Source organism: Gouania willdenowi, chromosome 20 (assembly GCF_900634775.1).
Source record: "Gouania willdenowi chromosome 20, fGouWil2.1, whole genome shotgun sequence".
Lineage (NCBI taxonomy): Eukaryota > Metazoa > Chordata > Actinopteri > Blenniiformes > Gobiesocidae > Gouania > Gouania willdenowi.
This window is the reverse complement of record NC_041063.1, coordinates 7994584-8008927: the sequence shown is the minus strand read 5'-3', so window position 1 is coordinate 8008927 and position 14344 is coordinate 7994584. Positions and strand designations below refer to the sequence as shown.

General features: G+C 36.8%; 1 protein-coding gene across 1 annotated transcript in view; it reads right to left on the bottom strand.

The window, feature by feature from the left end:
- The window catches only part of LOC114454273 (pinopsin-like), a 35217-nt gene extending 31919 nt beyond the window's left edge, over positions 1 to 3298 (bottom strand). The window contains exon 1 of the mRNA XM_028434603.1: positions 2879 to 3298. Within this exon, the coding sequence (XP_028290404.1) occupies positions 2879 to 3248 (370 nt within the window). The 5' untranslated portion in view covers positions 3249 to 3298. The remainder of the gene's footprint in view (positions 1 to 2878) is intronic.
- Positions 3299 to 14344: the final 11046 nt, after the last annotated feature.

The following is a 14344-nucleotide window of genomic DNA, read 5'->3' as shown; positions in this document are numbered from 1 at the left end:
TTAGTTTCATGTCACAGATGTTAGTTCTACCTCAGGTGTGTAGTATACGTTTTCAGTGAAATGGTCCAAAACTTTTGAGGCTTTAGGTTGGTTCTTCTATTTTTCGTCACATTTTAAATGTTGAAGCGACACTGCCCCCAGCAGTTCGTGTATGGTACTGCAGCAACAATGAAGCAGAAATATTTTATCATGATTTTACAACCATAAACGATGCCTCGATGCTGTCAACATCATCTATTATGTTACTAATAATTTTTTGCATTACTGTATATGTTATACGCATTGTGGTTGGCGTGAATCTCGATACTGTTTACATCTTTAATTCACTAATTCACTTTAATTTACTAATCTTAAACTCCACCTATGATAAAAAGAGAGAAAAACAGACAGAAATGATTGATTTTTCTGTGTCAAAATCACGGAAAATGCCCTATTTTCCCAAGTCACATGATGATTATTTGGTTTTGTGTTGTCAAATTTTCTAAAGAACTAAATCTGACTTTCCCTGGAACTCATTTCATATCCAAGCAAATTATCCACTGCAGATCTTTAACATTTCACACAAGGTTTCCGCTTCTTCTATCCATAGTTTCCTCTCCATCCAAAGCCTCAGTGTGAGGATCAAACCTATAGGTGAGGACTTTCACCTCCGCGTCAGTGGAATGTGACGAGCTGTAACTGGACATTGAGGTTTATCTCGTCTGTTCTTATTCATCCACTGAAACCAAACAGTCGACACTTTTTAAACCATTGTTCCCGAGCTTAACGTCATCTTTTCACGTCATCAATCAAAGTTATAAATCTCCTAATGCAGCTTCATTCTGTCACTGCGTCAGAAAATAATGGCTCCACTTTAGTCTGGTTTACACATAACTGTAAATTAGATCATATGCGAGTGAGAGGGAATATGGTTTTCATCTATAGATAATAACCTTAATGCCTATAATAATAACTCATGTTGACATTATTTACCGTAAGAAAGAAACCTTTCCAGACTCCACTCACATAACTACTGATTTAAAGCACTTACTGTGTTTTATAGAGTGAATGAAAGCTCACATTTAGACACCTGCAGCACTTTAGAGCAAATCCCAAAGTGAAAAAACACGACATGCTAGTAAATCTAAAAATTAATGATTCTAATAAACTAAAAAGACAAATGATATCATGTTAAAGCCCAAAAACATTTGCTTGGCAGAAGCTGAATAGAACTTTACTCCTGTTTTTTTATCAAAAGTAACGCAAAGTACAATCACACTGCCTAGATTAGACTGAATAAATACAATAAGAATATCCTCTAGTACCATCCACCACTTTCAGTCCAAATCACGAAAGAAGAAGAAGCCACAGAAATAATCAATTTTCCACTTCGCCAACATCATCGACCATCTATTCAAGTCCTTTATCTCTGTAGGATCATTAAAAATACCAGAAAACATTTCCTGTTTGTTCAGAAACTTTTTGTGTGTCTGATGCTGCAACAACAAATATATATATATTTTTTTTTTTTTTTCAAAAATAAAACAACAACAGATCTATGAGGCCGAGAATAGTAAATGACATCTGCCAGGTAACTCTGGATTTGAAAGCTTTCATTTTTCTGTGTGAGAGTTTCAAAGTAATAGAATCAACATGAAAAAGAAAAATGTAAATGTCTAAATGTGAAACTGCACATTTGTTTCAGCAGATCCAGAACAGGATTACATTTAAAAGGATTATTATTATTATTATTATTATTATTATTATTATTATTATTATTATTATTATTATTATTATTATTATTATTATTATTATTTCTAGATGCCTGGTTTGGGCTTCATTCTCAGACACATATTGACTGTGAGATGTTTCTGCTCTCCTGTGTTTTTCTGTCGTTCCACCACAGATTATTATTTACACCTTTATGATCCAACATTTATGATGTCTTTTATGATGTTATTTTTTCCCACATGTTATAAAAGCTTCAGCAGGAAATCACTGTAATCTTGTTTATTAGACCAGTGGTTCTCAACCTTTTCAGCCCACGACCCCCAAAATAAAGGTTCCAGAGAGCGGGGACCCCCACTGTAGCTGAAGGTGGTTGAACACAGACATGAACATTGAAGAACAGTCATGTGGAGACAGGGTCATCTATAAGGGAGAATAAAGGGGAGAGATTTTTGGGGTTCATCCATAAAGTCAGCAAAATGATGATCCATTGTTCTATGAATCTGTGATAACCACATTTATTTATCCAGGAATGTTTATTATTATAGTCATCTTAAAGATGGAAATCCTTGTTTTAATCAGGAATAAAATGGGTTCAAAGTGACCAAAATTGGTGGAAAAGGTGGTGAAATGGGATTTTAAAAAGCACAGAAATTGGTAAAAAGTTGCCAATTGTGGGTATTGGAAATTAAAAATGTAGGGAATATTAGCAACATATGGGTTGCTAATATTAATAATAATATATAATATATGTGACATTAGGTGGAAAAATAATGAAAAATGTAATAAGTGCTGAAAATGTGTTAAAAGTGGAAAAAATGTGGAGAAAAGGCATTGAAATGTGATGGAAAAGTGTCAGAAATGGGAGAAATGTAGCAAAAATGCATTAAAAGGAGCAAAAATATGGCAAAAAAAAGTGATGAAAAAAGGTTAAAATGTAGCAAGTTTGGTGTAATTGCAGAAAAAGGGTAAAAATAAGCAAATATGGGCTTAAAGTGTGCAAAAGAAATTCTTAGTTTCTTGAAGCCATCTGGAGACCCCCTCCTAGTGTCTCGTGACCCCAAACGGGGTAATGGCCCCTAGGTTGAGAATGCATGTTCTAATAAACTGTTGCAGTAGGTGTTTATTGTGTGAGTTCAAACTGATCAGAATAAGTCACGTGTCCACTCACCCAAACAGGCGTTGATGAACCCGTACCAAACGCACCCCGCCCGGCCGATCAACCACCGGCCCCTCGTGCTCGCGGCGAAGCTGAACGGGGTTCCGAGGACGCTGACCATCAGGTCACTGACGGAGATGCTCACCAGCAGCAGGTTCATGGGCGTGCGCAGTGCGCGGTACCTGCAGAACAGAGCCAGCACCAGGAGGTTGCTGAGGAAGCCGAAGGTTCCGATGAAGCCCAAACACACCGCCACCACCACGTGACCCGTCGGGCTCAGGGTCGCAGGAGGCAGAGAACCTGCAACCTCCGCAGCGCCGACCGTCACCGCTGCTATCCCGGGACAGTGAACGCAGCTCAGAGTCCCGTTGGAGAGGATCATAGCGAGCCGAGCAGAGCAGAGTGCGACCCGGGGAGAAGTTCAGTTCTCACCGTCCGGTGTCGGTGCGTCAGAGCGGCTCCGGTGACCGGGAGCGCGTGAGCGCATCGCAGAACTAAATGATGAGAAGCATGTGGAGTGTTTGGAGTAAAGCCTGATTTCCATGAGGTCCGCCCCCTCCTCCTCTGTGCGCGTGGCTCTATCTGAGGAGCGTCTGAGCGCGTCTCCAATGGGACGGTGCGTAAAGGCGCAGGAGCGGCGGCTGTGATTTAATCTACTGCTATTAACCTCTCCACAGGAATCACACATGGACATGATCACCTGATGGTAACGTGCACTACCACCAAAGCCGCGCACGCGCCTGAAATTGGATCTCTGTTCTTTTAGATTATGGATGTTTCAGTGGAGCTTTTAGTTGGATTAATGACACTTTGATCACTGACATTTGCTGAGGTATTTGGTAAGAATTTATCAACGTTCATAAACATTACATTAGTTATCAAGTGCCAAACTAAGTACAAGTACAAATACAAAAACTAAAAATGACTTTAGTAAAAGTGAAAGTGTCAGGTTCTGTTTAGTTTAGTTGTTATTTAGCCCTTGTCCTCTTTCAGTTATTCTGTGTCTTTGTTTATTCTGTTTGAGTCTGGCCTCCTGTGTTTAACTCTTGTCTTTGTGTTTCAGGTATTCCTGCTTGTGGCTCCAGATATATGTTGCTGCTGCTGCTGAGGCGTGTGCACATTGAGAGAGAAGCGCTGCAGTAATATGCTTTTAACAGTGCATGTTAAATTACTGCGATGTTGCTGTCGGACTAACTTTAGCTTGTTAGCTCCTCTGAGAGAGGGACTTTGGAAGGTTTGGAGGCAGCAAGAGAGCAGTGGGGAGGGAGGGGGAGAGAGGGACCTGAGAGTTGCGGACTGCACCTTTAAGTATTGTAAAGAAGTATATTTACTTCGTTACCATACACCTCTGTAAAGTGCAAAATTTTATGAATAAAATATTAAAACTTTTTCTGCCTATTCTTCAGTTTGCACTGATTTTTCAACGTCTTTGATTTGATAGAAAATCTTCATATATATTATTAATATAGTCAAATGATTGGTCTTTATGGTGGGGTTTGGTTTGATACGGGTTGGCATGTTCTCCCAGTGTTTGTGCAGCTTCCTTCCGCACAGTAAAGAACCCACAACCTTCCTCATGCTTGTCATTACAGAGACTTTTTAAACAAAAAATGTTAAATGATTGTTGAAAACAGATATAGAAATAAACATGTACGCCATTTCTAACTGTAGAGTACTGGAGACTTTTATTGCAGTAAAAAGCATCCAATGAGCAGCTACCAACACTCAGCTCTTATTTTGTGTTCTTCACATGATTCCACAGAAATTTGTTTCTACAAATGAATTAAATGTATGAACTCTTAGTTATTTATTAACATGAAAATGAAGGTTTTTGCGGTGTTGCAACCACAAAGATTAGACACAAAAGATGTGATGAAATTTATCAGCATTACTGTTTAGATTGGTGTGCATGTGAGGGTTTTATTTTGGAGGATTCAAACAGGAATGGACATTTAATATCGTTCACATGGAAACCTGTGATGTGTATATTGAAGTGTCAGACGAGCATTAAAGATGAAGACTTACTGCTCGTCTCGTCAGTTTTTCACCGTAAAGGTCAGAAGCTTAATTTTCACAGAGAAAAACACTGGAATGAGAGGAAATGTTTCCACTTGTGACATTTCTTCATCCTTTAATCAAACAGAACAGAGTAAAAAAAAAAAAAAAAGAAGGATAGAATCAGGAATATGTGTTAAAAAAATACAGTTAATCACATCTTAAACAACATCTTTTCATCTGAGTTACAAACTAACACTTTCCAAAGAAATATGGAAAGACTGGAGAAAACCCTCAAACATCCAATTTACTTTATTTAGACATCTCTGCATGTTGCTGTGATTGCATGGTCATGGTCAACATCAGCTCTATGTGCAGGTCAAACTGCTCGTTTAGAAATGGTTTTCAGTCAAGAAGTGGAACATTATTTATCATTGATGTGTATTAAACCAACATATCCCCCACATGCTGTGAGCAGATGAAAGAGTGAGGACTTATATATGTATATATATATATATATATATATATATATATATATATAGACACAGACACTAAAGCTGCGTCACACACATAGAAAATCATAAAGTGTAAATAATGAAGTCTGTATGTGTGACGACAGCCGTCAGGTATCCTGGGAATGATTGACAGTAGTTATACAAACTCAGAGAAAAGATGAAGGACCTAGTGAAAGTGATGACTCAGCACTTTGACTAGAAACTCAGCTCATAAATCTGAACACGTTGACATTTCACTCTGACCTGAGGGACACTGTGAGAAAATGAAAATGAGTCACTGAACAAAGCTAACAGACCTAACGCTAACAGACCCAACAGAGCTAACGCTAACAAAGCAAACAGAACTAACAAAGCTAGCAGTTAGTAACAGAGCTAACTGAGGTAATTGAGCAAACAATAACAGAGCTAACGCTAACAAAGCAAACAGAACTAACAAAGCTAGCAGTTAGTAACAGAGCTAACTGAGGTAATTGAGCAAACAATAACAGAGCTAACGCTAACAAAGCAAACAGAACTAACAAAGCTAGCAGTTAGTAACAGAGCTAACTGAGGTAATTGAGCAAACAATAACAGAGCTAACGCTAACAAAGCAAACAGAACTAACTAAGCTAGCAGTTAGTGACGGAGCTAACTGAGCTAACAGTAACAGAGCTAAATGAGGTAACACTAAAAGACATAACAGAGCTAACAGTAACAGAGCTAAAAGAGATAACAGAACTAACAGAGCTAACATTTGGGGCGCTGGGGGGCAAAACAAAAACAGAATTAAATATAGACCGTCTGGAACTTCACACCAACCACAATGTGTGTAACATATACAATAATAATAATAAAAAAAAAATGATTAGCAACATAATTGATAATGCTGAAAAATGTGTGAAGCGTCGTTTAATTTTGTAAATTCATGATAAAATCTGTTTAATTTTTGTTGCAGTACCATACATGAACTGCTGGGGGCAGTGTCACTTGACAATTTAACATTGTGAAGAAGAATTGCGCAACAGAAAAAGAACCATCCTAAAGTCTGAAAAGTTTGGGACCATTTCACTAAAAACAAACTACACACTGGAGGTAAATATATCATTTTTACAGTCACTGTATTTGTACATTATAAACATTATATTAACAATTGTATTTTTTCAAATGAATTTGGTTAAACTGTAATGAAAGTTTTTGACTACTGGGGAAGGCAATGCAAATAATCCTGACAAATGTATGGAACTAACGGAACAAATAACATGGTCCTGGTGAGGAAACTCATAAATTAAACAAAATTAGTAAATCCATCAACATATAAGTATATTAGCCTAATTTTCCTTTTGTGTGACAATTCAACAATAAAACATTTTCTATTGTCAATCGGAGCCTTTTATTTTATCGTCTACAGCTTGCTCTTAAAAATACGACATTTATTGTGTTCTTAACTGAAAACAGGATGTATTTTAACAATATTAACAAACATTTACATCAGAAACATTGATTTAATTGCATTATATTTTTTATTCTTTCAGAAAAGCTTTCATTGAACAGAATGTACACAACTTTAGAATAATAAAAGTTTACATTAGAAATGAATAATTTAGTGAACATTTGAAATCATTCTATTGGACAGTAATTGCCTCCATAGCTTCAGAGCCTTTACAGTTGATTCTAAATCATTGTGACGGTTTGAATGAATGTTCTAATCATTAACTCCTGAAATATTGATATCACACTCAGACAATATTGGTTATTTTATCCCTACATCTACATAGAAATAATGAAGGGCAGTAGAAATGATGAATAAAACAATAATACTGTCAGTATTAATGTTCGCTTGCTCTAGTGAGTGGACGATAATACAGACTTTGATAGAACTGGGTTTTTCATCCAACAAGTGAAGTATGTCATATGCTTCAGCTTTTATCAACATGGGTTCGTTTTGAATGCAGGGAATGTCAATACATGAAGTGGTTTGGTTTAATGAATATATTAATGACCATATAAAAGTTTTCTTTGTATTTAAAATGAATTTAAATATATCAGAGTAGTTTATTGAGGTGTGTGAGAACATGCAAATGCCACACAGAGAGCTTTACGTTTACAATGAGGCAGAAATGATAACCTTCACCTGACTGAGCCGTCGTCATCATCATCATCACCATCATCAGCAGCAGCAGCAGCAGCATGAAAAGGCAAAGGAAACAAAAAGACAAAAGTCTCCGCTGAACACAAGTGCTTCACGACGAATCCAAACATTTACTGAATGTCCTTGAAAGCAACAAAGAAACTGGAAAATGCACAATTTCTCACTCAAGGAAACAACAACAAGGTCAGAGCGTTTCAATGAGCTTTGATCTGTTTGAGTCACATTTGAACATACTTTATTTCACAGGAAACAAGTCGCTAAGTAACTATAAATTCTAAAAATGTGGCAACAGTAACAAAAGGTTTATTTTGTCCCATTAGGTAGATTTCTTAAGCTGTTCTATTTAAAATAAAAACACAAACAGATGAAATAACAACCAACTGTTGATAATGCATATGCTTTTCTCCTTCTTTTTCTACTTTTTGTCATTCATTTATTTCACACCAGGAATAAAAACCAGGCCATTGAACCTCAATCAACTGTTCAATCCCCAATATAACCACTGCTTTAGTAAAGTGATCACATTTTCAGAGTAAATCGTTTGCTTTAGCTCTGTGAACAAAAACTGACTGAGTTTTAATAGTTCAGAGACGAAGCTTCACTACGACTATTTACAACCTCATTTTACACCCATTATTTTATCTATTGTTTATAGAAAAGACCAAGTTTAAATGTTAAAGTTCTGAACACACAATTAAACAGCTTTGATCACAAAGGTTTTAAACGAAGTTTGGGATTGAATTTGTTTTAATCAAATAATAATGAAACCAATAATAATAAATGTATGCAACAAAAGTCAATTAGGAGATTTCTAAGTTTCAGAGATTTTTTATTTAGTGATAAATGCAAACATCAGTTTGTCCAAGTTACAATTTAAGACTCTTTTATGTGACACCAAAGATTGTGGTTTGTGGAGATTAGATTTAGTATTATGTGAGTTGGGGAATAATTGAGTTCCATTATCTTAATGTGTCTTCTCTACTGGGATGGCAGTGGTGCTCAGCAAAATGTTAAACATCATATATAATGTTATCATTACATATGAAAAGTAAAATAATAGTGATGTACGATATGTGACGTGCCATATGAAAACCATGGACGTCAACCAAGGTGTGTTTTGAGTTATTTACAGATTCTGAAAGTGTGAATTCTAAGCTTTCCAATAACGGCCCCATCCACACGGAGACAAACGAAAACGCTTTCCCCTAAAACGGGTAATTATGTGTGCGTCCACACAGAAAGATGGAAAACACTGTAGTAAACATTCGGGGCCTCTATGTGGCGCTGTAAAACCACCACAGAAATACACCGAAACAGGGAAGAAGACGACGAGAGAAAGACAGTATCTATTTACAAACATGTCTGGATTAGGAGTGGACGTTTGTTCTATTTGTTCTTTATTTGGTGATGAAGAGAACCACCAGATGATTTTTAAGGCTGTGCTACAGTTCCTGCAGGACACTGGAACGTACGGAGGATCTAGTCATTACACTACAGACCAGTGGAGGGCAGTAAATATAGAAGGAGGAAGAAAAAGAAAAAGAAAAAGAAGAAAAAAAAAGAAGAAAAAAAAAAGAAGAAAAAGAAGAAAAAAAGAAAAAAGAAAAAAAAAAGAAAAAGAAAGAAAAAGAAAAAAAAAGAAAAAAAAGAAGAAAAAGAAAAAAAAGAAAAAGAAAAAAAAAAAGAAGAAAAAGAAAAAGAAAAAGAAAAAGAAAATGAAAATGAAAATGAAAATGAAAATGAAAATGAAAATGAAGAAGAAGAAGAAGAAGAAGAAGAAGAAGAAGAAGAAGAAGAAGAAACCCGAGGATGGACATTAAACTCGTGTGACTAAAAAACAGGACATATAAAAGAAAAGAGGAACAAGATGGAGACAAATACATGAAAGGAAATTTACTTGTGGACTGACGACATGGTAGAGCTTTGTTGCCATGGTTACTGTTGTTGTGGGGGGTCGCCAATGCTATGGCGTCATCGTTTGCAGAATATGCGTATATGCCGTCTGCACGGTGCACCAGTGGGTGGCGTTCTCAGACTTTCTCACTCTGGAACCTGTTTTTAAAACTTATCGTATTCAGCTTCCAAATCCTCGTTCTCGTGTGGACGCAAGGAGTAAACGATAAAATTATTAGCATTATTTCACATTAGTACAACCCCCAACAATGGTTGTTAATAGCTGTTCTATTTCACTTTAGTTTCTTTAATTTTAAATTTACATCATTGATTAGTATAAGTAAAGCCAAAAGATTCATTAGTAGTGCTTGAGATGCAAATAAAATAGGAGAGATTTGAACCAAATCCAGCTCTCTGATTGGTTGGAATTCTTTCTAAAGCCAATGGCAAGCCTGAATTTACTTTCCCCGCCCCTTTATTAGCATATGATGCTAACTAGTGACACCTTTTGCTTCACTAGTAAAGTGTAGTCTCGAAGATCACAATTGCATGAGCTCAGCCGTAGCTAATAACGAGGATTATGAAAGTTAGCATAATGAGCTACCTATCGAAAGTGAAAGTTAGCATAATTAGCTAATTATGGAAAGTAAAAGTTAACAATGAGCTTAGTATGGAAAGGGAAAGTTAGCATAATCAGCTAAGTACGGAAGGTAAAAGTTAGCATAATAAGATAAACAAAAGAAAATGAAAGTTAGCATAATGAGCCAAGTATGGAAAGTAAAAGTTAGCATAATGAGCTAAAAATAGAAAATGAAAAATAGCATAATGAGCTAAGTATGAAACGCAAAAGTTAGCATAATCAGTTAAGTATGGAAGTAAAAGTTACCATAATGAGCTAAAAGTAGAAAATGAAAGTTACCATAATGAGCTAAAAGTAGAAAATGAAAGTTACCATAATGAGCTAAAAGTAGAAAATGAAAGTTAGCATAATGAGCAAAGTATGGAAAGTAAAAGTTCACATAATGAGCTAAATATGACCAGTGAAAGTGAGCATAATGAGCTAAATATAGAAAGTGAACGTTTGCATGATGAGCTTAGAATAAAAAGCTGTTTGAACAGAAATATGATAAAGGTGATATTAACAGTAGTTAAGCTCTACTAGTATCATCTTTGGAGTTTATTTACTCAGTTAGACTCACTAGTGCGTTACTAAAAGTGTCACCAGTACAACTATTAGACTGAAACAGTTTACTAGTAATACTAGTGAGACTTTGACTATACTAGTAGTGAAGCTTTGAGTTTTTACTAGTACTACTAGTAACGTAACACTGTCGACACTAGTGCGCCTACAACCTTTACTAGTAAAACTAAAATATTGTTTCAGTACCACCAGTAAAGCCAAACGATTCTCTTGAGTCTAGTAGTACTAGTAGCCCTAATGTAAATGAAGTAGGAGGGGTTAAAACTAAATCCAGCTCCTGATAAGTTGGAATATTTTCAAAATATATAATATTTTCTCCACCTCCTTATTAGCATGTGATGTTAACTAGCAGTAGCAGTGACACTTTTACTTCTCAAGTGTACTCACGCACTAGTAAACCTAAAATGACTACACGTACTCCACATGTGATAGTAGTAGAGTTTGTGTGTGCTGTTTTAAACCTCTCAGTAAGCCTTTAAAGAAATTCTACACACACCACATTATGCGTGCATTGAAATGATAATTAACTCCAACATGTTTTCTGCCATTTTTGACTCAGATATTAAAGTTTCATGAGTCCAGGCTGTTCATGTGTGACCGTGTGTGATTTCTCGTTGCCGTGTCACTCCTCATAACCACAAACTGTGTGCGTGTGTGAAATGTAATCAAAGTTTTTAGTGCCACTTGATTGTGATTTATGAGGCATTTGTAGTGACAGAAAGGAAACCAAATGTTTGTCCTTTGGGTAAAGACGGTGTCATGTGTCAGGTTGTGTTTAGTTTTGTTGTCTTTAACACTTGTGGTAAGTCTTTGTTGGTTCTGTTTAATTTCCATTATAATTATAGCTTCATATGGGAACTCTTGTCTTTCCGTTGCAGGTATTCTTGCTCGTGACTCCACCCCCCAGTGATGTCAGTGTGTTCGTACCCAATCAAACCTCCCTGACTGTTTAGCTGAGTGCTTGGACACAGAGTGATTTACTGGATCACTGTGAATGTCTACCTCGTCGTGTCCTGCTACGTGTTTGTATCCTGCTCCCTGTTTTCCTTGGGCCTTTTTAGATTTAAGTTTTAGTTCGTTCTACAATAAACATGGACTGGATCAATGAACGTCACGCCTGCCTGATTCTCTCTCTGCACTCATCCACGACTCTGAAATGTGACAGTCATGTGTGTTTAGTTTACCAAACGTTTCATCCACACCACACACAGGAACGCTTCTAGATGATTCTCTCACCGTCGGTGGCGTAAACTTCTGATTGAACTGAAAATCAAAGCCACAGAAGAGTCAACTCTATTTCCTTCAATCAAACGTTCCTTTGACATCAGTGGGAGATGTTGATGAAAAAGACCAAGCTTCTTCATACGTCTTTCTTCTCTCTTTTTCTCCAGGCTTTTGCTCCGTCAGAGGAGATGTTTAGAACATCAGTATCCATTTACACACTTTGGTCCCCAAACTCCAGAGGACTCTTTGACCTTAGATAAGTTGTTCCATCTGATTGTTTACAGACAACACCCCATTAATAATCTGATTTAATGACATTTAGACTGTTGTGTTGATTCTATAAAACTATAATATATAAATAACTTCCCTTTTATTTCCTCAAAACTATTTTTTTAAGGCACCGTAAGAATAATTATGCCACTATCACTATATGCTTTTAATAAAGTTCAAACAAAACCTAAGCGCTCTGAACAGGAGGCTTACAGTGATAAATGATAAATTCAGCCTCCTGAGTAATTATCGAGTGAATGTATGGGAACCACCCAAAAATTTCAGATTAAATACACAATCTAGCAACTCTGTGGTAAAAACCACCACAGAAGAAGACAGTAAAGAATAAGTTACACAAACCAACAAATAATCCTCTATGGACTGAACACACCCTACACATTATGGAGAGAAAGAGAGACAAAACAGGGAGAAATACACAACTTACAACTGGTTAGTTTGTTATTTGGTGATAGTTTAGTTGGTGTTTTAATGGTCCAGTATTTTGCTGTTTTTCCACACATCTCGATTTGTTCGAAGAACCCCAACAACATAGTATTTGAGGTTTATTTTCCCAAACTCGCCTGTTTTCTGGAATTTTAGCACTTTAATGACACTTCTAAAAACAGGCTGTTTGGGAGCCTTCGTGCATATGTATGAGTGGGCGTGTCTGTAGACGCAGACTTCATGAAACAGGTTTATCACTATAGCCAGGCAATGCAAATTTATTTGTATAGCGCATTTCATACACAAGGCAACTCAATGTGCTTCACATGATAAAACATTCAACTGTTTAAAATCAATAAGAACATTTAAAATCATCAGTAAAATCAATTAAAATCATCAACAAACACATGACATCAACAATATGACCAAAAATCTCTCTCTCAATCACACGCAGTAGAGAAAAAAAGTACCTTTAACTTTGATTTAAAAATGTTCACATGTGATGCTGACTTCAGCTCTGCTGCAGTTTGTTCCACTTCTTTGCAGCATAACAACTAAACGCAGCATCACCATGTTTACTGTGAGCTCTGGGCTCCACTATCTGACCTGTGTCCATAGATCTGAGAGACCTGCTGGGTTGATGCCTGACTAACATCTCACTGATGTATTCTGGACCAAACCCATTCACAGATTTATACACCAGCAGCAGAACTTTAAAGTCTATTCTGAGGCTGACTGGGAGCCAGTGTAAAGACTTTAAAACTGGACTAATGTGTTCTGACCTCTTTGTTCTGGTTAAGACCTGAGCTGCAGCGTTCTGAACCAGCTGTAGATGTTTGATGCTCTTTTGGGGGATTCCTGTCAGAAGACCATTACAATAGTCCAGTCTGCTGGAGATATAAGCATGAAAAGCAATTTTCTTTTGTTATCCACACACTCCCGTTTCTGTCCAGTTCCACGTTTAACCGTTTTCATTGGTTGATTCCATTAACGTGGATTTTATAGGGCCCTATATAATCTATATTAAACCGCAGCATTAGTTTTACCTGAGAGGGAGGAGCTCACATTCTTATAGGGTAGGAGGAGCCAGGGCTGTCAGGAGGAGGAGTTTCCACAATGTGACGTCACAAGGCGAGAAAAATCCAACTCCCGTTTGGAGCTGGCTTTTTCCAAAATGTGGAATAACAAGGAAGGGAGGAGAAAAAAAGTCTTCAACTTTGGCCCTCTGAATGCGGGCCCTCTAAAGGGATGTACAGTATTTCACTGTATAGAAAACTATTATAAAGTGATATTTTCATAATGCTTCCCCTTTAAATTGGTTGGTTGGTTCATTCCTAACCAGAAGAACGTTAGAGAGACTGACAACACGTGTTCAAAGCTTCTGAGAAGCTCACACAGACACCATCAATACCATCATGTCAGGTAATAAAGACACCTTAGACTGCATGTGTCAAACTCAAGGTCCGAGGGCCAAATTCAGCCTTTAGAGCATTCAATGTGGTCCTTGGGAGAAAATAGGATTGACAGAGAAAATAACTCAATGAAACTCCACAATATCAGTGTTTTCATGCTTATCACATGATGGCGGCCATTTTTAATCACAAATGATTGAAAGAACTGGAATAATGCAATTTCCCTCAAATTATTTCCCAAATTTCTCCCAACAAAAAACAACAAATTCAAGTGAAAATCCTGCAGGGACAGATATGTCACTTATTGCATTCACATGTCAGTGCTTTACATACTTTATATATCAGTTACCTAGGGAACAATAATGTGGAAATTGCTCATTATTTTTCCACCTATAA